General features: G+C 38.9%; 1 protein-coding gene and 1 long non-coding RNA gene across 2 annotated transcripts in view; both read right to left on the bottom strand.

Annotated features, from left to right (window-relative positions):
* LOC133540117 (thrombospondin type-1 domain-containing protein 7A-like) overlaps window positions 1–2,897 on the bottom strand; it is a 149,572-nt gene extending 146,675 nt beyond the window's left edge. The window contains exon 1 of the mRNA XM_061882624.1: window positions 2,750–2,897. Coding sequence (XP_061738608.1) covers window positions 2,750–2,897 — 148 coding nt within the window. The remainder of the gene's footprint in view (window positions 1–2,749) is intronic.
* Window positions 2,898–2,900: 3 nt separating this feature from the next.
* LOC133540118 (uncharacterized) overlaps window positions 2,901–25,000 on the bottom strand; it is a 40,844-nt gene continuing 18,744 nt past the window's right edge. The window contains exon 3 of the long non-coding RNA XR_009803560.1: window positions 2,901–3,096. This is a non-coding gene — a long non-coding RNA (uncharacterized LOC133540118). The remainder of the gene's footprint in view (window positions 3,097–25,000) is intronic.

Below are 25,000 nucleotides of genomic sequence, written 5' to 3'. Positions count from 1 at the left end.
CACCATGGCTACTCATTAGTTTCCACCTTGTCTCCAAGTCACGCCCCAGTTCCTTAGTTCTGTTAATCATTATCATTATTTAAACCGGTAGTTGCAAAGTGTTCAGTCTGGCAACTTCACATATTCCTGATGTTCCTCCTTTCCAAGCCATGCCTAGTTTCCACTTCAGCTCATGCCACGTCAGTTTTGTTTGTTTATGCCACAGTGCAAGTGTTTTCTTTTCATGTTTATGCTAGTTTTATGTTTCACAGCCTAGTTTTTGTACTTCCACCCTCGTGCGCGCTTTTTGTTTGTCTTTTAGTAGTTATAGTGTACTCACGCTCACGTCTCGCTCGTGCTAACTTCCCTCTGCATCGAGGAAACAATCCACGTCCAAGTCATTGTTTAACTCAGCCTAAACCCTTTCAGTCTGCAACATTTCTTCTTTTTTTTTTGTTTTTAAATGTATGTATTCACAACTGTTTGTTTGTGAATATGCATCTGCTTGTTTATGTAAAACTGTTTATTTTGTTGACCATTGACCGAAGAAATAATAAATAACTAATTAAAAGATGTCAATCAAGCTGTCTTTATGAAGACAAGTCCTGGATCGTATTGTGGCATTTTTTTTTTTATCGGTATAGCTCGGTTGGTCGAGTGGCCGTGCCAGCAACTTGAGGGTTGCAAGTTCGATTCCCGCTTACGCCATCCTAGTCACTGCCGTTGTGTCCTTGGGCAAGACACTTTACCCACCTGCTCCCAGTGCCACCCACACAAGTTTGAATGTAACTTAGATATTGGGTTTCACTATGTAAAGCGCTTTGAGCCACTAGAGAAAAGCGCTATATAAATATAATTCACTAATTCACAAAGTGTGGTATTGTCCCAAAAACGAGGACAGGAAGTCAACATCTACAGTATGTTAGTAACTACTATCAAGTGGAGAATGGCTAAGTTGAAACAACTTTTTCAGACATGCTGTATCGATACATGAAAACATGTCAATGGTATCACTTTGTACCTTCAACAATAACAACTATATTGTGTTATATTATCATACGATTATATGACTTTGTAAATATTCTCACTCCACATAACCTTCAGGCACAACAGCTACATGGGAAGAGAAGAGTGAAGTGCACGCCCCCTCTAATTACTGGAGTGTGTGTTCTCATTGTGTGACCATGTGCTCCTCTCTCATCGTCATCACCTCTCAAATACTTCCATCCATAATAAACGATAATCATCACTCATCAAAGTCTCCTCTCTTTGTTGGCGGCGCTCCTGTTTATGTCAACATTCCATTCGTCATCACACCGGGATCATCCCCATCAGCAGAAGCACTTGTACAAGTACAGTATAAATGCATAAATATGCAGTGTATACATGCGTAAATATGCAGTATATATATATATATATATATATATCTGCGATGAGGTGGCGACTTGTCCAGGGTGTACCCAGCCTTCCGCCTGATTGTAGTTGAGATAGGCACCCCCCGCGACCCCAAAAAGGGAATAAGCGGTAGAAAATGGATGGATATATATATATATATATATATATATATATATATATATATATATATATATATATATATATATATACATAGATATAGTGTGTGTATATATATATATATATATATATTATTATATGCAGTGTATATATAATAAGAGTAAATTTGCAGTGTGTGTGTGTGTATATATATATATATATATATATATACATATATATACACACACAGTGTATATATGCATATATATGCAGTGTATATATACACTGTATTTATATATACAGTGTATATATGCATATACTGTACATGCAGTGTAATATATAGTGTATGTGTGCATATATACACAGTGTATATATGCATTGTATATATGCAGTGTATATGTGTACATATGCAGTCTATATTGATATACACTGTATACAGTATATGCAATGTATATATATATATATGTATGTATATATGTACATGTATATATATGTATATATATATATATATATATATATATATAGTGTATATATGCACTGCATATATGAAGTGTATATATGCATATATATGGAGTGTATATATATATATATATATATATATATATATATAGTGTGTATATAAACACTGCATATGCAGTGTATATATACACACTATATACATATATATATATGCACTGCATATATACACTGCATATATGTCGTGTATATATGTGTATATATATATATATATATATATATATATATATATATATATATATATATATATATATATATATATGTGTATATATACATATATATATATATATATACATATATATATATATATATATATATATATATGCTGCATATATATATGCATATATGCCCTGCATATATGCATATATATATGCATATATGCCCTGCATATATGCAGTGTATATACAGTATGCAGTATACATACAGTGTATATACAGTGTATATATATAGTGTACAGTGTATGTATAGTGTATATACAGTGTATGTATAGTGTATATACAGTGTGTATATATAGTGTACAGTGTATACAATATACAGTACATACTGGATGACGCATGAGGCTCTGCTACAAAAATCCCGTCCAGTCCCACTGAAACTTGAGCCTGAGGATGTCGATGCGCCAACGAAGCCGTCGGCGTCAGCATGACAACAACAATGTTTACATATGAATATTTGACCGCAGCAGCGCCCGACGGGACGTCCTTTTTTTTTCCCGCCCGGTCAGCATGTTCCCACAGCGTGCGCCACACCGACCACCACGTACCTGTTTGCCAGCGGTACCTGGCTCCGGTTTCCACTGCGGTTTGCACGCCGAGTTCCCAGATGGAGAGAAAGAGCAGCGCTAGCCTCCAGAGCCGGGCGTTCCTTTCCAGAACCCCCGAGGTCCCCCCTGCTGTGCCGGCCAGCCCCATGGCCACTGCCCAGCCAGCCCCCCCGGCTTCCCGACGCAGGCGACGGATCGACAGGAAGCCACGAGGTGAAGAAGTGTGTGTCGCTTTTGTCTAGTCCGCCACGTCCGGGAGAGGTAATCCTGCTGGGTCCTCACTTGTCCTCAGCCGGTCCTCACTTGTCCTCGGCCGGTCCTCCGTGTCTCCTTCTCTCCCTCGGCTCCTTCATTACACAGAATGGCACCAATAAGACCAGGAACAATAGATCCCAACGCCGGGTGGATGCAGCGCCTCCCTCCCTTCTTTTCCTCACACACACACACACACACACACTTACACACTATACACATAAGGACACACCCACCTGCTCTACCCTGCCTCCTCCTTTCGCATTCTAGTATCCACATAGACACAAAGTACCCTGTAAAAAAAAAAAAAATGCCACAATACGATCCAGGACCTTATGTTTTTGAGGCCGAACACAAAGAGGATGAGCAATAAGTTTGAGAAGCCCAGCGGTGGATGCAGGTGCATTGTGACACTAAAGCACAGGTGCTAAACGTGCAAAGTGACGATAACAAAGCAGATTAAAAGAAAGACTAACTGTGATATTCCCACTCTCGTTGGGTCGCCGTTTAGATGAAGATTCAATCGCAATCCTCACAAAGGGTTAAAAAACAAGTTCCTGCAGGAAGCGTCTTGTAGGGATCTATTTGGCCATGTCGGGGGGGTCAGAGTGGACCAGCCTGTCAGACCATGACCACATCTGTCCACTAGCAGGCGAGAGATGCAGGAATTATAGTCTAGAAGTTTGAAACCGAGCAGAAGCAGCCATCAGCGGAATCTAGTATTAGCTCCTGGCTACCAATGTGCAGCTAAAATTATGTGGGGCCATTAGGGACATAATTCAGAATTACTTCTTAAATACACTACTAAAATGTTTTTCTCTCACACACACTACTGAAACACACATAAACGAGAGCTTTTCAGTAGTGTATGTAAGAGGTCATTCTGAATAATGTCCCTAATGGCCCCTCATAACACGACGAGTTGAGTTTATACCAAAAAGTTCTATTTTTGGTTTCATCCGACCACATGACATTCTCCCAATCCTCTGCTCATCGTGTTTGGAGGAAGAAGAATACTGAGTTGCATCCCAAGAACACCATACCTACTGTGAAGCATGGGGGTGGAGCAATAAGTTTGAGAAGCCGAGCGGTGGATGCAGGTGCATTGTGACACTAAAGCACAGGTGCTAAACGTGCAAAGTGACGATAACAAAGCAGAATAAAACAAAGACTAACTGTGATATTCCCACTCTCGTTGGGTCGCCGTTTAGATGAAGATTCAATCGCAATCCTCACAAAGGGTTAAAAAACAAGTTCCTGCAGGAAGCGTCTTGTCGGGGGGGGGGATGTCAGAGTGGACCAGCCTGTCAGACCATGGCCACATGTGTCCACTAGCAGGCGAGAGATGCAGGAATTATAGTCTAGAAGTTTGAGACCGAGCAGAAGCAGCCATCAGCGGAATCTAGCATTAGCTCCCGGCTACCAATGTGCAGCTAAAATTATGTGGCGCCATTAGGGACATAATTCAGAATTACTCCTTACATACACTACTGAAATGCTCTCACGTAAACAACTGAAATGTTTTTCTCTCACACACACTACTGAAACACTCTTATACACGAGAGCTTTTCAGTAGTGTGTGTAAGAGGTAATTCTGAATAATGTCCCTAATGGCCCCTCATAACACGACGAGTTGAGTTTATACCAAAAAGTTCTATTTTTGGTTTCATCTGACCACATGACATTCTCCCAATCCTCTGCTCGTCGTGTTTGGAGGAAGAAGAATACTGAGTTGCATCCCAAGAACACCATACCTACTGTGAAGCATGGGGGTGGAGCAATAAGTTTGAGAAGCCGAGCGGTGGATGCAGGTGCATTGTGACACTATAGCACAGGTGCTAAACGTGCAAAGTGACGATAACAAAGCAGAATAAAACAAAGACTAACTGTGATATTCCCACTCTCGCTGGTTCGCCGTTTAGATGAAGATTCAATCGCAATCCTCACAAAGGGTTAAAAAAACAAGTTCCTGCAGGAAGCGTCTTGTCGGGGGGGGGGGATGTCAGAGTGGACCAGCCTGTCAGACCATGGCCACATGTGTCCACTAGCAGGCGAGAGATGCAGGAATTATAGTCTAGAAGTTTGAGACCGAGCAGAAGCAGCCATCAGCAGAATCTAGCATTAGCTCCCGGCTACCAATGTGCAGCTAAAATTATGTGAAGCCATTAGGGACATATTTCAGAATTACTCCTTACATACACTACTGAAATGCTCTCACGTAAACAACTGAAATGTTTTTCTCTCACACACACTACTGAAACACTCTTATACACGAGAGCTTTTCAGTAGTGTGTGTAAGAGGTCATTCTGAATAATGTCCCTAATGGCCCCTCATAACACGACGAGTTGAGTTTATACCAAAAAGTTCTATTTTTGGTTTCATCCGACCACATGACATTCTCCCAATCCTCTGCTCATCGTGTTTGGAGGAAGAAGAATACTGAGTTGCATCCCAAGAACACCACACCTACTGTGAAGCATGGGGGTGGAGCAATAAGTTTGAGAAGCCGAGCGGTGGATGCAGGTGCATTGTGACACTATAGCACAGGTGCTAAACGTGCAAAGTGACGATAACAAACCAGAATAAAACAAAGACTAACTGTGATATTCCCACTCTCGTTGGGTCGCCGTTTAGATGAAGATTCAATCGTAATTCTCACAAAGGGTTAAAAAACAAGTTCCTGCAGGAAGCGTCTTGTCGGGGGGGGGGGGTGGTGTCAGAGTGGACCAGCCTGTCAGAGCATGGTCACGTGTGTCCACTAGCAGGCGAGAGATGCAGGAATTATAGTCCAGAAGTTTGAGACCGAGCAAAAGCAGCCATCAGCGTAATCTAGCATTAGCTCCCGGCTACCAATGTGCAGCTAAAATTATGTGGGGCCATTAGGGACATAATTCAGAATTACTCCTTACATACACTACTGAAATGCTCTCACATAAACAAATGAAATGTTTTTCTCTCACACACACTACTGAAACACTCTTATACATGAGAGCTTTTCAGTAGTGTGTGTAAGAGGTAATTCTGAATAATGTCCCTAATGGCCCCTCATAACACGACGAGTTGAGTTTATACCAAAAAGTTATATTTTTGGTTTCATCCGACCACATGACATTCTCCCAATCCTCTGCTCATCGTGTTTGGAGGAAGAAGAATACTGAGTTGCATCCCAAGAACACCATACCTACTGTGAAGCATGGGGGTGGAGCAATAAGTTTGAGAAGCCGAGCGGTGGATGCAGGTGCATTGTGACACTATAGCACAGGCGCTAAACGTGCAAAGTGACGATAACAAAGCAGATTAAAAGAAAGACTAACTGTGATATTCCCACTCTCGTTGGGTCGCCGTTTAGATGAAGATTCAATCGCAATCCTCACAAAGGGTTAAAAAACAAGTTCCTGCAGGAAGCGTCTTGTCGGGGGGGGGGGATGTCAGAGTGGACCAGCCTGTCAGACCATGGCCACATGTGTCCACTAGCAGGCGAGAGATGCAGGAATTATAGTCTAGAAGTTTGAGACCGAGCAGAAGCAGCCATCAGCAGAATCTAGCATTAGCTCCCGGCTACCAATGTGCAGCTAAAATTATGTGGCGCCATTAGGGACATAATTCAGAATTACTCCTTACATACACTACTGAAATGCTCTCACGTAAACAACTGAAATGTTTTTCTCTCACACACACTACTGAAACACTCTTATACACGAGAGCTTTTCAGTAGTGTGTGTAAGAGGTAATTCTGAATAATGTCCCTAATGGCCCCTCATAACACGACAAGTTGAGTTTATACCAAAAAGTTCTATTTTTGGTTTCATCTGACCACATGACATTCTCCCAATCCTCTGCTCGTCGTGTTTGGAGGAAGAAGAATACTGAGTTGCATCCCAAGAACACCATACCTACTGTGAAGCATGGGGGTGGAGCAATAAGTTTGAGAAGCCGAGCGGTGGATGCAGGTGCATTGTGACACTAAAGCACAGGTGCTAAACGTGCAAAGTGACGATAACAAAGCAGAATAAAAAAAAGACTAACTGTGATATTCCCACTCTCGTTGGGTCGCCGTTTAGATGAAGATTCAATCGCAATCCTCACAAAGGGTTAAAAAACAAGTTCCTGCAGGAAGCGTCTTGTCGGGGGGGATGTCAGAGTGGACCAGCCTGTCAGACCATGGCCACATGTGTCCACTAGCAGGTGAGAGATGCAGGAATTATAGTCTAGAAGTTTGAGACCGAGCAGAAGCAGCCATCAGCGGAATCTAGCATTAGCTCCCGGCTACCAATGTGCAGCTAAAATTATGTGGCGCCATTAGGGACATAATTCAGAATTACTTCTTAAATACACTACTAAAATGTTTTTCTCTCACACACAGTACTGAAACACACATAAACGCGAGCTTTTCAGTAGTGTATGTAAGAGGTAATTCTGAATAATGTCCCTAATGGCCCCACATAACACGACGAGTTGAGTTTATACCAAAAAGTTCTATTTTTGGTTTCATCTGACCACATGACATTCTCCCAATCCTCTGCTCGTCGTGTTTGGAGGAAGAAGAATACTGAGTTGCATCCCAAGAACACCATGCCTACTGTGAAGCATGGGGGTGGAAACATCATGCTTTGGGGCTGTTTTTCTGCTAAGGGGACAGGACGATTGATCCGTGTTAAGGAAAGAATGAATGGGGCCATGTATTGTGAGATTTGGAGCCAAAACCTCCTTCCATCAGTGAGAGCCTTAAAAGTACTTATTTTCCACCATAATTCACAAATAAATTCTTTAAAATTCCTTCAATGTGAATTCCTGGATTTTTTTTTCACATTCTGTCTCTCACAGTTGAAGTGTACCTATGATGAAAATTACAGACCTCTGTCATCATTTTAAGTGGGAGAACTTGCACAATCGCTGGCTGACTAAATACTTTTTTGCCCCACTGTACATAAAAGTATGTATATTTATATGTACATATATTTATGTATGTATGTTTATATATATATATATATATATATATATATTTGTATGAATATATGTATGTATTTGTATATATATGCATGTATGTTATATATATAAAAGCTATATCTATATATGTATATGTATGTTTGTATATGTATGTATATTAATGTATGTATATGTATGCTTATATACATGTATGTACTGTATATATATATACATATGTATATATATGTATATATGCATATATATGCATATGTATTTATACATGTAAATGTATATTTAAATAAACACATGTATGTATATATATATATATGTATTTATTTATACTGTAGTGAAGTGAAGTGAATTATATTTATATAGCGCTTTTCTCTAGTGACTCAAAGCACTTTTACATAGTGAAACCCAATATCTAAGTTACATTTAAACCAGTGGTGGGTGGCACTGGGAGCAGGTGGGTAAAGTGTCTTGCCCAAGGACACAACGGCATTGACTAGGATGGCGGAAGCGGGAATCGAACCTGCAACCCTTTAAGTTGCTGGCACGGCCACTCTACCAACCGAGCTATGCCGTAGATAGAGGTTCCGCAGCCTCCGTAGCAGAACCTCCAGGTTGTGTAACAGCTTCTTCCCCCGGGCCGTAAGACTCTTGAACGCATCATAATAATCCCCTCATTTCCCCCCAAAAATGTATGAAGTGGCTGGAATATAAAGACAATATAACATACATCCATAAACCTGGATGCATGTGCAAAAGTGCGATATATTATATTTATCTGTACAGTCATCTATTGATTTTTATCTGCACCTTATTGCTCCTTTATCCTGCTCTACCATGAGCAAATGCAACGCAATTTCGTCCTTATCTGTACTGTAAAGTTAACATTTGGATGAAAATAAAAAGGAAGTCGAAGTCTATATATATATATATATATATATATCAATGGCATACAAATATGAATTAATATTGTACTGTAGACGTCCAGTCAATGATTAATCATTAATTGAGCTCAGGTTGACCTTGTGTGATATTAGAATATTTTATTCATGGAAGACGATCCCTGCACTCCATGGAAGAAGATCATAAATGTGATCAGCTATCAGCTGCATGCGGGTCACTGGATCAGTCGTGAAAACAAGTTATTAATATTGTTCATGAAGACAACTTGACTCTCCAAGTACCACCTTAAAGACCAACATTAACATACAGTAACGTAGTGGGCCTAAGTATTCATTAAGTACCACCATAATGACAACATTAAATACAGTAGTGTAGTAGACCCAAGTATTCATTAAGTACAACCATAATGACTACATTAATATACAGTAGCGTAGTATGCCTAAGTAGTCATTAAGTACCACCATAAAGACCAACATTAACATACAGTAGTGTAGTAGACCTAAGTATTCATTAAGTACCACCATAATGACCAACATTAAATACAGTAGTGTAGTAGACCTAAGTATTCATTAAGTACCACCATAATGACCAACATTAACATACAGTAGTGTAGTAGACCTAAGTATTCATTAAGTCCCACCATAATGACAACATTAAATACAGTAGTGCAGTAGACTTAAGCATTCATTAAGTACCACCATAATGACAACATTAAATACAGTAGTGTAGTAGACCTAAGTATTCAATAAGTACCACGATAATGACCAACATCAAAATACAGTACTGTAATAGAGCAAAAGTATTCATCAAGTACCACTATAATGACAACATTAATATACAGTAGTGTAGTAGACCTAAGTATTCATTAAGTACCACCATAATGACAACATTAAAGTACAGTGGCTAGTAGACCTAAGTATACATTAAGTACCACCATAATGACAACATTAAAATACAGTAGTGTAGTAGACCTAAGTATTCATTAAGTACCACCATAATGACAACATTAAAGTACAGTAGCGTAGTAGACGTAAGTATTCATTAAGTCCCACCATAATGACAACATTAAATACAGTAGTGCAGTAGACCTAAGTATTCATTAAGTACCACCATAATGACCAACATTAAATACAGTAGTGTAGTAGACCTAAGTATTCATTAAGTACCACCATAATGACCAACATTAAATACAGTAGTGTAGTAGACCTAAGTATTCATTAAGTACCACCATAATGACCAACATTAAATACAGTAGTGTAGTAGACCTAAGTATTCATTAAGTACCACCATAATGACCAACATTAAATACAGTAGTGTAGTAGACCTAAGTATTCATTAAGTACCACCATAATGACCAACATTAAATACAGTAGTGTAGTAGACCTAAGTATTCATTAAGTACCACCTTAATGACCAACATTAAATACAGTAGTGTAGTAGACCTAAGTATTCATTAAGTACCACCTTAATGACCAACATTAAATACAGTAGTGTAGTAGACCTAAGTATTCATTAAGTACCACCTTAATGACCAACATTAAATACAGTAGTGTAGTAGACCTAAGTATTCATTAAGTACCACCATAATGAACAACATTAAATACAGTAGTGTAGTAGACCTAAGTATTCATTAAGTACCACCATGATGACAACATTAATGTACAGTGGTGTAGTAGACCTAAGTATTCATTAAGTCCCACCATAATGACAACATTAAATACAGTAGTGTAGTAGGCCTAAGTATTCATTAAGTACCACCATAAAGCCCAACATTAACATACAGTAGTGTAGTAGACCTAAGTATTCATTAAGTCCCACCATAATGACAACATTAAATACAGTAGTGTAGTAGGCCTAAGTATTCATTAAGTACCACCATAAAGCCCAACATTAACATACAGTAGTGTAGTAGACCTAAGTATTCATTAAGTACCACCATAATGACAACATTAACATACAGTAGTGTAGTAGGCCTAAGTATTCATTAAGTACCACCATAAAGCCCAACATTAACATACAGTAGTGTAGTAGACCTAAGTATTCATTAAGTACCACCATGATGACAACATTAACATACAGTAGTGTAGTAGACCTAAGTATTCATTAAGTACCACGATAATGACCAACATTAAAATACAGTACTGTAATAGACCAAAAGTATTCATCAAGTACCACTATAATGACAACATTAATATACAGTAGTGTAGTAGACCTAAGTATTCATTAAGTACCACCATAATGACAACATTAAAGTACAGTGGCGTAGTAGACCTAAGTATACATTAAGTACCACCATAATGACAACATTAAAATACAGTAGTGTAGTAGACCTAAGTATTTATTAAGTACCACCATAATGACAACATTAAAGTACAGTGGCGTAGTAGACCTAAGTATACATTAAGTACCACCATAATAACCAACATTAAATACAGTAGTGTAGTAGACCTAAGTATTCATTAAGTACCACTATAATGACCAACATTAAATACAGCAACGTAGTAGGCCTAAGTAGTCATTAAGTACCACCATAAAGACCAACATTAAATACAGTAGTGTAGTAGACCTAAGTATTCATTAAGTACCACCATAATGACCAACATTAAATACAGTAGTGTAGTAGACCTAAGTATTTATTAAGTACCACCATAATGACAACATTAATATACAGTAGCGTAGTAGGCCTAAGTATTCATTAAGTACCACCATAAAGACCAACATTAAATACAGTAGTGTAGTAGACTAAAGTATTCATTAAGTAACACCATAATGACCAACATTAAATACAGTAGTGTAGTAGACCTAAGTATTCATTAAGTACCACCATAATGAACAACATTAAATACAGTAGTGTAGCAGACCTAAGTATTCATTAAGTACCACCATAATGACAACATTAAATACAGTAGTGTGGTAGACCTAAGTATTCATTAAGTACCACCTTAAAGACCAACATTAACATACAGTAACGTAGTAGGCCTAAGTAGTCATTAAGTACCACCATAAAGACCAACATTAGATACAGTAGTGTAGTAGACCTAAGTATTCATTAAGTACCACCATAATGACAACATTAAATACAGTAGTGTAGTAGACCTAAGTATTCATTAAGTACCACCATAATGACAACATTAACATACAGTAGTGTAGTAAACCTAAGTATTCATTAAGTACCACGATAATGACCAACATTAAAATACAGTACTGTAATAGACCAAAAGTATTCATCAAGTACCACTATAATGACAATATTAATATACAGTAGTGTAGTAGACCTAAGTATTCATTAAGTACCACCATAATGACAACATTAATATACAGTAGCATAGTAGACCTAAGTATTCATTAAGTACCACCATAAAGACCAACATTAACATACAGTAACATAGTAGGCCTAAGTATTCATTAAGTACCACCATAATGACCAACATTAAATACAGTAGTGTAGTAGACCTAAGTATTCATTAAGTACCACCATAACGACAACATTAAATACAGTAGTGTAGTAGACCTAAGTATTCATTAAGTACCACCATAAAGACCAACATTAAATACAGTAGTGTAGTAGACCTAAGTATTCATTAAGTACCACCATAATGACAACATTAAAATACAGTAGTGTAGTAGAACAAAGTATTCATTAAGTACCACCGTAATGATAACATTAAAATACAGTAGTGTAGTAGACCTAAGTATTCATTAAGTACCACCATAATGACAACATTAAAATACAGTAGTGTAGTAGACCTAAGTATTCATTAAGTACCACCTTAAAGACCAACATTAACATACAGTAACGTAGTAGGCCTAAGTAGTCATTAAGTACCACCATAAAGACCAACATTAGATACAGTAGTGTAGTAGACCTAAGTATTCATTAAGTACCACCATAATGACAACATTAAATACAGTAGTGTAGTAGACCTAAGTATTCATTAAGTACCACCATAATGACAACATTAACATACAGTAGTGTAGTAAACCTAAGTATTCATTAAGTACCACGATAATGACCAACATTAAAATACAGTACTGTAATAGACCAAAAGTATTCATCAAGTACCACTATAATGACAATATTAATATACAGTAGTGTAGTAGACCTAAGTATTCATTAAGTACCACCATAATGACAACATTAATATACAGTAGCATAGTAGACCTAAGTATTCATTAAGTACCACCATAAAGACCAACATTAACATACAGTAACATAGTAGGCCTAAGTATTCATTAAGTACCACCATAATGACCAACATTAAATACAGTAGTGTAGTAGACCTAAGTATTCATTAAGTACCACCATAACGACAACATTAAATACAGTAGTGTAGTAGACCTAAGTATTCATTAAGTACCACCATAAAGACCAACATTAAATACAGTAGTGTAGTAGACCTAAGTATTCATTAAGTACCACCATAATGACAACATTAAAATACAGTAGTGTAGTAGAACAAAGTATTCATTAAGTACCACCGTAATGATAACATTAAAATACAGTAGTGTAGTAGACCTAAGTATTCATTAAGTACCACCATAATGACAACATTAAAATACAGTAGTGTAGTAGACCTAAGTATTCATTAAGTACCACCGTAATGATAACATTAAAATACAGTAGTGTAGTAGACCTAAGTATTCATCAAGTACCACCATAATGACAACATTAAATACAGTAGTGTAGTAGACCTAAGTATTCATTAAGTCCCACCATAATGACAACATTAAATACAGTAGTGTAGTAGACCTAAGTATTCATTAAGTACCACCATAATGACAACATTAAATACAGTAGTGTAGTAGACCTAAGTATTCATTAAGTACCACCATAATGACCAACATTAAATACAGTAGTGTAGTAGACCTAAGTATTCATTAAGTACCACCATAACGACAACATTAAATACAGTAGTGTAGTAGACCTAAGTATTCATTAAGTACCACCATAAAGACCAACATTAAATACAGTAGTGTAGTAGACCTAAGTATTCATTAAGTACCACCATAATGACAACATTAAAATACAGTAGTGTAGTAGAACAAAGTATTCATTAAGTACCACCGTAATGATAACATTAAAATACAGTAGTGTAGTAGACCTAAGTATTCATTAAGTACCACCGTAATGATAACATTAAAATACAGAAGTGTAGTAGACCTAAGTATTCATCAAGTACCACCATAATGACAACATTAAATACAGTAGTGTAGTAGACCTAAGTATTCATTAAGTCCCACCATAATGACAACATTAAATACAGTAGTGTAGTAGACCTAAGTATTCATTAAGTACCACCATAATGACAACATTAAATACAGTAGTGTAGTAGACCTAAGTATTCATTAAGTACCACCATAATGACCAACATTAAATACAGTAGTGTAGTAGACCTAAGTATTTATTAAGTACCACCATAATGACAACATTAATATACAGTAGCGTAGTAGGCCTAAGTATTCATTAAGTACCACCATAAAGACCAACATTAAATACAGTAGTGTAGTGGACCTAAGTATTCATTAAGTACCACCATAAAGACCAACATTAACATACAGTAACGTAGTAGTCCTAAGTATTCATTAAGTACCACGATAAAGACCAACATTAAATACAGTAGTGTAGTAGACTAAAGTATTCATTAAGTACCACCATGATGACAACATTAATGTACAGTGGTGTAGTAGACTTAAGTATTCATTAAGTACAACCATAATGACAACATTAAAGTAAAGTAGTGGAGTACACCTACGCATTCATTAAGTACCACCATAACGACGACATTAAATACAGTAGTGTAGTAGACCTAAGTATTCATTAAGTACCACCATAATGACAACATTAAAGTACAGTGGCGTAGTAGACCTAAGTAATCATTAAGTACCACCATAATGACAACATTAAAATACAGTAGTGTAGTAGACCTAAGTATTCATTAAGTACCACCATAATGACAACATTAAATACAGTAGTGTAGTAGACTAAAGTATTCATTAAGTACCACCATAATGACAACATTAACATACAGTGGTGTAGTAGGCCTAAGTATTCATTAAGTACCACCATAATGTGAGTGTAGTAATGTGAGCACTAGAACTGGGTGTAGTAATGTGAACACTAGACTTGAGTGTAGTAACGTGAGCACTGGACTTGAGTGTAGTAATGTGAGCACTAGAACTGGGTGTAGTAATGTGAGCACTAGACTTGAGTGTAGTAATGTGAGCACTAGACATGGGTGTAGTAATGTGAGCACTAGACATGGGTGTAGTAATGTGAGCACTAGACATGGGTGTAGTAATGTGAGCACTAGAACTGGGTGCAGTAATGTGAGCACTAGAACTGGGTGTAGTAATGTGAGCACTAGACTTGAGTGTAGTAACGTGAGCACTAGAACTGAGTGTAGTAACGTGAGCACTAGACTTGAGTGTAGTAACGTGAGCACTGGACTTGAGTGTAGTAATGTGAGCACTAGAACTGGGTGTAGTAATGTGAGCACTAGACTTGAGTGTAGTAATGTGAGCACTAGACATGGGTGTAGTAATGTGAGCACTAGACTTGAGTGCAGTAATGTGAGCACTAGACTTGAGTGCAGTAATGTGAGCACTAGACTTGAGTGTAGTAATGTGAGCACTAGAACTGGGTGCAGTAATGTGAGCACTAGAACTGGGTGTAGTAATGTGAGCACTAGACTTGAGTGTAGTAATGTGAGCACTAGACTTGAGTGCAGTAATGTGAGCACTAGACTTGAGTGCAGTAATGTGAGCACTAGACTTGAGTGTAGTAATGTGAGCACTAGACTTGAGTGCAGTAATGTGAGCACTAGACTTGAGTGTAGTAATGTGAGCACTAGACTTGAGTGCAGTAATGTGAGCACTAGACTTGAGTGTAGTAATGTGAGCACTAGACTTGAGTGTAGTAATGTGAGCACTAGACTTGAGTGTAGTAATGTGAGCACTAGACTTGAGTGTAGTAATGTGAGCACTAGACTTGAGTGTAGTAACGTGAGCACTAGACTTGAGTGTAGTAACGTGAGCACTAGACTTGAGTGCAGTAATGTGAGCACTAGACTTGAGTGTAGTAATGTGAGCACTATACTTAAGTGCAGTAATGTGAGCACTAGACTTGAGTGCAGTAATGTGAGCACTAGACTTGAGTGTAGTAATGTGAGCACTAGACTTGAGTGCAGTAATGTGAGCACTAGACTTGAGTGTAGTAATGTGAGCACTAGACTTGAGTGCAGTAATGTGAGCACTAGACTTGAGTGTAGTAATGTGAGCACTAGACTTGAATGTAGTAATGTGAGCACTAGACTTGAGTGCAGTAATGTGAGCACTAGACTTGAGTGTAGTAATGTGAGCACTAGACTTGAGTGCAGTAACGTGAGCACTAGACTTGAGTGCAGTAACGTGAGCACTAGACTTGAGTGCAGTAACGTGAGCACTAGACTTGAGTGCAGTAATGTGAGCACTAGACTTGAGTGCAGTAATGTGAGCACTAGACTTGAGTGTAGTAATGTGAGCACTAGACTTGAGTGTAGTAATGTGAGCACTAGACTTGAGTGCAGTAATGTGAGCACTAGACTTGAGTGCAGTAATGTGAGCACTAGACTTGAGTGTAGTAATATGAACACTAGACTTGAGTGCAGTAATGTGAGCACTAGACTTGAGTGTAGTAATGTGAGCACTAGACTTGGGTGCAGTAATGTGAGCACCAGACTTGAGTGCAGTAACGTGAGCACTAGACTTGAGTGTAGTAATGTGAGCACTAGACTTGAGTGCAGTAATGTGAGCACTAGACTTGAGTGCAGTAATGTGAGCACTAGACTTGAGTGCAGTAACGTGAGCACTAGACTTGAGTGCAGTAATGTGAGCACTAGACTTGAGTGCAGTAACGTGAGCACTAGACTTGAGTGCAGTAATGTGAGCACTAGACTTGAGTGTAGTAACGTGAGCACTAGACTTGAGTGCAGTAACGTGAGCACTAGACTTGAGTGCAGTAATGTGAGCACTAGACTTGAGTGTAGTAATGTGAGCACTAGACTTGAGTGCAGTAATGTGAGCATTAGACTTGAGTGTAGAAATGTGAGCACTAGACTTGAGTGTAGTAATGTGAGCACCAGACTTGAGTGTAGTAATGTGAGCACTAGACTTGAGTGCAGTAATGTGAGCACTAGACTTTAGTGCAGTAATGTGAGCACTAGACTTGAGTGCAGTAATGTGAGCACTAGACTTGAGTGTAGTAATGTGAGCACTAGACTTGAGTGCAGTAATGTGAGCACTAGACTTTAGTGCAGTAATGTGAGCACTAGACTTGAGTGCAGTAATGTGAGCACTAGACTTGAGTGCAGTAATGTGAGCACTAGACTTGAGTGCAGTAATGTGAGCACTAGACTTGAGTGCAGTAATGTGAGCACTAGACTTGAGTGTAGTAATGTGAGCACTAGACTTGAGTGCAGTGATGTGAGCACTAGACTTGAGTGCAGTAATGTGAGCACTAGACTTGAGTGTAGTAATGTGAGCACTAGACTTGAGTGTAGTAACGTGAGCACTAGACTTGAGTGTAGTAATGTGAGCACTAGACTTGAGTGTAGTAATGTGAGCACTAGACTTGAGTGCAGTAATGTGAGCACTAGACTTGAGTGCAGTAATGTGAGCACTAGACTTGAGTGCAGTAATGTGAGCACTAGACTTGAGTGTAGTAATGTGAGCACTAGACTTGAGTGCAGTGATGTGAGCACTAGACTTGAGTGCAGTAATGTGAGCACTAGACTTGAGTGTAGTAATGTGATCACTAGACTTGAGTGTAGTAACGTGAGCACTAGACTTGAGTGTAGTAATGTGAGCACTAAACTTGAGTGTAGTAATGTGAGCACTAGACTTGAGTGCAGTAATGTGAGCACTAGACTTGAGTGCAGTAATGTGAGCACTAGACTTGAGTGCAGTAATGTGAGCACTAGACTTGAGTACAGTAATGTGAGCACTAGACTTGAGTGTAGTAACGTGAGCACTAGACTTGAGTGCAGTAATGTGAGCACTAGACTTGAGTGCAGTAATGTGAGCACTAGACTTGAGTGCAGTAATGTGAGCACTAGACTTGAGTGCAGTAACGTGAGCACTAGACTTGAGTGCAGTAACGTGAGCACTAGACTTGAGTGTAGTAATGTGAGCACTAGACTTGAGTGAAGTAATGTGAGCACTAGACTTGAGTGCAGTAATGTGAACACTAGACTTGAGTGGAGTAATGTGAGCACTAGACTTGAGTGCAGTAATGTGAGCACTAGACTTGAGTGTAGTAATGTGAGCACTAGACTTGAGTGTAGTAATGTGAGCACTAGACTTGAGTGTAGAAATGTGAGCACTAGACTTGAGTGCAGTAATGTGAGCACTAGACTTGAGTGTAGTAATGTGAGCACTAGACTTGAGTGCAGTAATGTGAGCACTAGACTTGAGTGCAGTAATGTGAGCACTAGACTTGAGTGCAGTAATGTGAGCACTAGACTTGAGTGCAGTAATGTGAGCACTAGACTTGAGTGTAGTAATATGAACACTAGACTTGAGTGCAGTAATGTGAGCACTAGACTTGAGTGTAGTAATATGAACACTAGACTTGAGTGCAGTAATGTGAGCACTAGACTTGAGTGTAGTAATGTGAGCACTAGACTTGAGTGCAGTAATGTGAGCACTAGACTTGAGTGCAGTAATGTGAGCACTAGACTTGAGTGCAGTAATGTGAGCACTAGACTTGAGTGCAGTAATGTGAGCACTAGACTTGAGTGTAGTAATGTGAGCACTAGACTTGAGTGCAGTAATGTGAGCACTAGACTTGAGTGCAGTAATGTGAGCACTAGACTTGAGTGTAGTAATATGAACACTAGACTTGAGTGCAGTAATGTGAGCACTAGACTTGAGTGCAGTAATGTGAGCACTAGACTTCAGTGCAGTAATGTGAGCACTAGACTTGAGTGCAGTGATGTGAGCACTAGACTTGAGTGTAGTAATGTGAGCACTAGACTTTAGTGCAGTAACGTGAGCACTAGAACTGGGTGCAGCAACGTGAGACAACGCTGCTGCTCACTACTCCCCTCACCTGCCAGGGTGAAAATACAAATAAAAATACGTCACTGAACACTTGGCCGGAGAATAAAACATTTTAGTGTCATTTCAAGTAAGAAATGATTGTATTATTAATGTTGACGAGTAAATCCTCATCATTAGTCAGCAAAAATGTTCTCCCCCCATAATCAATATAAGTAGGTGGTTCCATTCCAAGTAGCAGATGGGCGACAGGATGTTGGTGCCAAGAGTCCAGTAAAAGTACCCCCCCCCCCCACCCCGCCCCTGCCCTACAAGCGACCCTTTAGTCATTTCACAGCTATTAACTTGCTAAAAGAACGTGTCAGCCGCCGCTCATGTGCGGACCGCCACTACAAATTGGTTGAACATCTGTCATGCTTGGCCTCTTCTCACTGCGGCGACCCGGCCGCCGCCAGGAATTACGGCCGCCGTTAATAAAGAAATGGTCGCGTCCCGGATGGAGGAAGTGGAAGGTTTCTGCAGACTTCGGGTATTTTGAAAACGGGCTTCGAGGAAACTGTTTGCAAATCTTCCGACGTTCAAAGATTACGCGGGGAATCTGACTCCACTGACATCTGATTCTTCCGGGTTGTCAGTCCAGAATTTACACCATTGTCAATACTTATAATTATTATCAAGGCTGAACCCATGTGTGGAGAGGCGGAGCCAACGTTCCGACATACGGGCAGGACACGCTGGAGCCCGGCCCAAGATGGCGGCGAGGAGGCGGCGACGGCGTAGATCACGCACCTGGGGACAATCATGCAATCCTCTCGCACTGGTTCAAAGGGCGGCGGCCGTGAACGTCGGGGAGAGAGGCGGAGAGACTGGATGAAGCAGGAGTAACGCAAAGAGAGAGAGAAGTAGAGCCGAAGACAGACGACGAGCAAGCGGAAAAGAGGAGCGGAAAGGCGACCTGGACTGAGGTGTTTATTGAAAAATAAACAAAGTCAAACTGCTCGAAGTAATGTCCTTCCTTGGTGGTCCTGGGAACCCGCAAGACGACGGCTTGAGATCGTCACATCATGTACTTTATTTACATTTATTGAAAAGTGGGCTTCACGGTGGGAGAGGGGTTAGTGCGTCTGCCTCACAATACGAAGTTCCTGCAGTCCTGGGTTCAAACCCAGGCTCGGGATCTTTCTGTGTGGAGTTTGCATGTTCTCCCCGTGAATGCGTGGGTTCCCTCCGGGTACTCCGGCTTCCTCCCACTTCCAAAGACATGCACCTGGGGATAGGCCCCGCCCACTTCCAAAGACATGCACCTGCGGATAGGACCCTCCCACCTCCAAAGACATGCACCTGGGGATAAGCCCCTCCCACCTCCAAAGACATGCACCTGGGGATAGGCCCCACCCACCTCCAAAGACATGCACCTGGGGATAGGCCCCTCCCACCTCCAAAGACATGCACCTGGGGATAGGCCCCTCCCACCTCCAAAGACATGCACCTGGGGATAGGCCCCTCCCACCTCCAAAGACATGCACCTGGGGATAGGCCCCTCCCACCTCCAAAGACATGCACCTGGGGATAGGTTGATTGGCAACTCTAAATGGTCCCTAGTGTGTGAATGTGAGTGTGAATGTTGTCTGTCTATCTGTGTTGGCCCTGCGATGAGGTGGCGACTTGTCCAGAGTGTACCCCGCCTTCCGCCCGATTGTAGCTGAGATAGGCGCCAGCACCCCCCGCAACCCCAAAAGGGAATAAGCGGTAGAAAATGGAGGGATGGTGTTCAAAGTGTCAAGTATCTAAAGAGTTCCTCGAATCCTGACATTATTTTATAGTTGTGGACCTAAGAATGAAAAAATTGTTTGAACACCCCTCCTTTAGCTCCAAAATCAATCAATCAATCAATGTTTATTTATATAGCCCTCAATCACAAGTGTCTCAAAGGGCTGCACAAGCTACAATGATATTCTCGGTCCAGAGCCCACATACAGGGCGGTATAGCTCGGTTGGTAGAGTGGCTGTGCCAGCAACTTAAAGGGTTTCAGGTTCGATCCCCGGGGATTCCTCTAATCCTGTCATTATCTTATAGTTGTGGACCTAAGAATGAAAAAATAGTTTGAACACCCCTCCTTTAGCTCCAAAATCAGTCAATCAATCAATGTTTATTTATATAGCCCTCAATCACAAGTGTCTCAAAGGGCTGCACAAGCCACAACGACATCCTCGGTCCAGAGCCCACATACAGGGCGGTATAGCTCGGTTGGTGGAGTGGCTGTGCCAGCAACTTAAAGGGTTTCAGGTTCGATCCCCGGGGATTCCTCTAATCCTGACATTATCTTTTAGTTGTGGACCTAAGAATGAAAAAATAGTTTGAACACCTCTCCTTTAGCTCCAAAATCAATCAATCAATCAATCAATGTTTATTTATATAGCCCTCAATCACAAGTGTCTCAAAAGGCTGCACAAGCTACAATGACATCCTCGGTCCAGAGCCCACATACAGGGCGGTATAGCTCGGTTGGTAGAGTGGCTGTGCCAGCAACTTCAGGGTTTCAGGTTCGATCCCCAGGGATTCCTCTAATCCTGACATTATCTTATAGTTGTGGACCTAAGAATGAAAAAATAGTTTGAACACCTCTCCTTTAGCTCCAAAATCAATCAATCAATCAATGTTTATTCATATAGCCCTCAATCACAAGTGTCTCAAAGGGCTGCACAAGCTACAATGACATCCTCGGTCCAGAGCCCACATACAGGGCGGTATAGCTCGGTTGGTAGAGGGGTTGTGCCAGCAACTTAAAGGGTTTCAGGTTCGATCCCCGTGGATTCTTCTAATCCTGACATTATGTTTTAGTTGTGGACCTAAGAATGAAAAAATAGTTTGAACACCTCTCCTTTAGCTCCAAAATCAATCAATCAATCAATCAATGTTTATTTATATAGCCCTCAATCACAAGTGTCTCAAAGGGCTGCACAAGCCACAACGACATTCTCGGTCCAGAGCCCACATACAGGGCGGTATAGCTCGGTTGGTAGAGGGGTTGTGCCAGCAACTTAAAGGGTTTCAGGTTCGGTCCCCGTGGATTCCTCTAATCCTGACATTATGTTTTAGTTGTGGACCTAAGAATGAAAAAATAGTTTGAACACCTCTCCTTTAGCTCCAAAATCAATCAATCAATCAATCAATGTTTATTTATATAGCCCTCAATCACAAGTGTCTCAAAGGGCTGCACAAGCTACAATGACATCCTCGGTCCAGAGCCCACATACAGGGCGGTATAGCTCGGTTGGTAAAGTGGCTGTGCCAGCAACTTGAGGGTTTCAGGTTCGATCCCCGGGGATTCCTCTAATCCTGACATTATTTTATAGTTGTGGACCTAAGAATGAAAAAATTGTTTGAACACCTCTCATTTAGCTCCAAAATCAATCAATCAATCAATGTTTATTTATGTAGCCCTCAATCACAAGTGTCTCAAAGGGCTGCACAAGCTACAATGACATCCTCGGTCCAGAGCCCACATACAGGGCGGTATAGCTCGGTTGGTAGAGTGGCTGTGCCAGCAACTTGAGGGTTTCAGGTTCGATCCCCGTGGATTCCTCTAATCCTGACATTATCTTATAGTTTTGGACCTAAGAATGAAAAAAATGTTCAATGTATTTTGATACTTTTTTAAATAAAGGGGACTGCAAAGAATATCATTATTGACTTTATGTGAACAAAAAATGTTAGTGTACATGAAACATGTTTATTATTGTAATTTAGTCTGTAAATAAAATGTTGAACATACTAGACAACTTGTCTTTTAGTAGTAAGTAAACAAACAAAGACTGCTAATTAGTATGCAGTAACATTTTGTGTCTTTTATACACCTATTATTTTGTTTACATTATGAGGGACAAACTGTAAAAATTGATTATTAATCTACTTGTTCATTTACTGTTAATATCTGCTTATTTTCTGTTTTAACAAGTTCAATCTACACGTCTGGTAAAATATAATAATCACTTATTCTTAGTTTATTATTGGTTTTGTGATACTACCAATACCAAGAAGTTACATGGTTATACATTGGTCATATTAAAGTCATCCCGTGTTGAAGGATGTATTTCTTGGGTTTATAAACAATCAAAAATGACAAAATAGTTTGTGAAACAAAATAATATCAATGTAATCATCGTAGTATCTACTAAATACACTCTTGTACTTGGTATCATTACAGTCAATCTTTGCTTGTCCCGCCCGATACCATTATTTTGGTGACGGAACCTAAATGTATGTTGATACTTTTCAATGCTTTTTTATTTCAATGTAAAAAATGTTGTTATTTTTATTTGAACAAAAATGTTAGTGTACATGAAACTTGTTTATTATTGTCATTTAGTCTGTAAATAAAATGTTGAACATACTAGACAACTTGTCTTTTAGTAGTAAGTAAACAAACAAAGACTCCTAATTAGTATGCAGTAACATTTTGTGTCATTTATACACCTATTATTTTGTATATGAGGGACAAACTGTAAAAATTGATTATTAATCTACTTGTTCATTTACTGTTAATATCTGCTTATTTTCTGTTTTAACAAGTTCTATCTACACATCTGGTAAAATATAATAATCACTTATTCTTAGTTTATTATTGGTTTGGGTGATACTACCAATACCAAGTAGTTACAGGGTCATACATTGGTCATATTAAAGTCATCTTGTGTTGAAGGATGTATTTCTTGGGTTTATAAACAATCAAAAATGACAAAATAGTTTGTGAAACAAAATAATATCAATGTAATCATCGTAGTATCTACTAAATACACTCTTGTACTTGGTATCATTACAGTCAATCTTTGCTTGTCCCGCCCGATACCATTATTTTGGTGACGGAACCTAAATGTATGTTGATACTTTTCAATGCTTTTTTATTTCAATGTAAAAAATGTTATTATTTTTATTTGAACAAAAATGTTATTGTACATGAAACATGTTTATTATTGTCATTTAGTCTGTAAATAAAATGTTGAACATAGTAGACAACTTGTCTTTTAGTAGTAAGTAAACAAACAAAGACTCCTAATTAGTATGCAGTAACATTTTGTGTCATTTATACACCTATTATTTTGTTTACATTAAGAGGGACAAACTGTAAAAATTGATTATTAATCTACTTGTTCATTTACTGTTAATATCTGCTTATTTTCTGTTTTAATAAGTTCAATCTACACGTCTGGTAAAATATAATAATCACTTATTCTTCGTTTATTATTGGTTTGGTGATACTACCAATACCAAGTAGTTACAGGGTCACACATTGGTCATATTAAAGTCATCCCTTGTTGAAGGATGTATTTCTTGGGTTTATAAACAATCAAAAATGACAAAATAGTTTGTGAAACAAAATAATATCAATGTAATCATCGTAGTATCTACTAAATACACTCTTGTACTTGGTATCATTACAGTCAATCTTTGCTTGTCCCGCCCGATACCATTATTTTGGTGACGGAACCTAAATGTATGTTGATACTTTTCAATGCTTTTTTATTTCAATGTAAAAAATGTTATTTTTATTTGAACAAAAATGTTAGTGTACATGAAACATGTTTATTATTGTAATTTAGTCTGTAAATAAAATGTTGAACATACTAGACAACTTGTCTTTTAGTAGTAAGTAAACAAACAAAGACTCCTAATTAGTATGCAGTAACATTTTGTGTCTTTTATACACCTATTATTTTGTTTACATTATGAGGGACAAACTGTAAAAATTGATTATTAATCTACTTGTTCATTTACTGTTAATATCTGCTTATTTTCTGTTTCTGGTCAAATATAATAATCACTTATTCTTAGTTTATTATTGGTTTGGGTGATACTACCAATACCAAGTAGTTACAGGGTCATACATTGGTCATATTAAAGTCATCCCGTGTTGAAGGATGTATTTCTTGGGTTTATAAACAATAAAAAATGATAAAATAGTTTGTGAAACGAAAAAATATCAATATAAATACAGTCTTGTACTTGGTATCATTACAGTCAATATCTGCTTGTCCCGCCCGATACCATTATTTTGGTGACGGAACCTAAATGTATTTTGATACTTTTCAATGCTTTTTTTTTCAATGTAAAAAATGTTATTTTT

This window comes from Nerophis ophidion, linkage group LG21 (assembly GCF_033978795.1).
Source record: "Nerophis ophidion isolate RoL-2023_Sa linkage group LG21, RoL_Noph_v1.0, whole genome shotgun sequence".
Taxonomy (NCBI): Eukaryota; Metazoa; Chordata; class Actinopteri; order Syngnathiformes; family Syngnathidae; genus Nerophis; species Nerophis ophidion.
The sequence above is the reverse complement of the archived record's forward strand: the minus strand, read 5'-3'. Positions and strand labels throughout refer to the sequence as shown.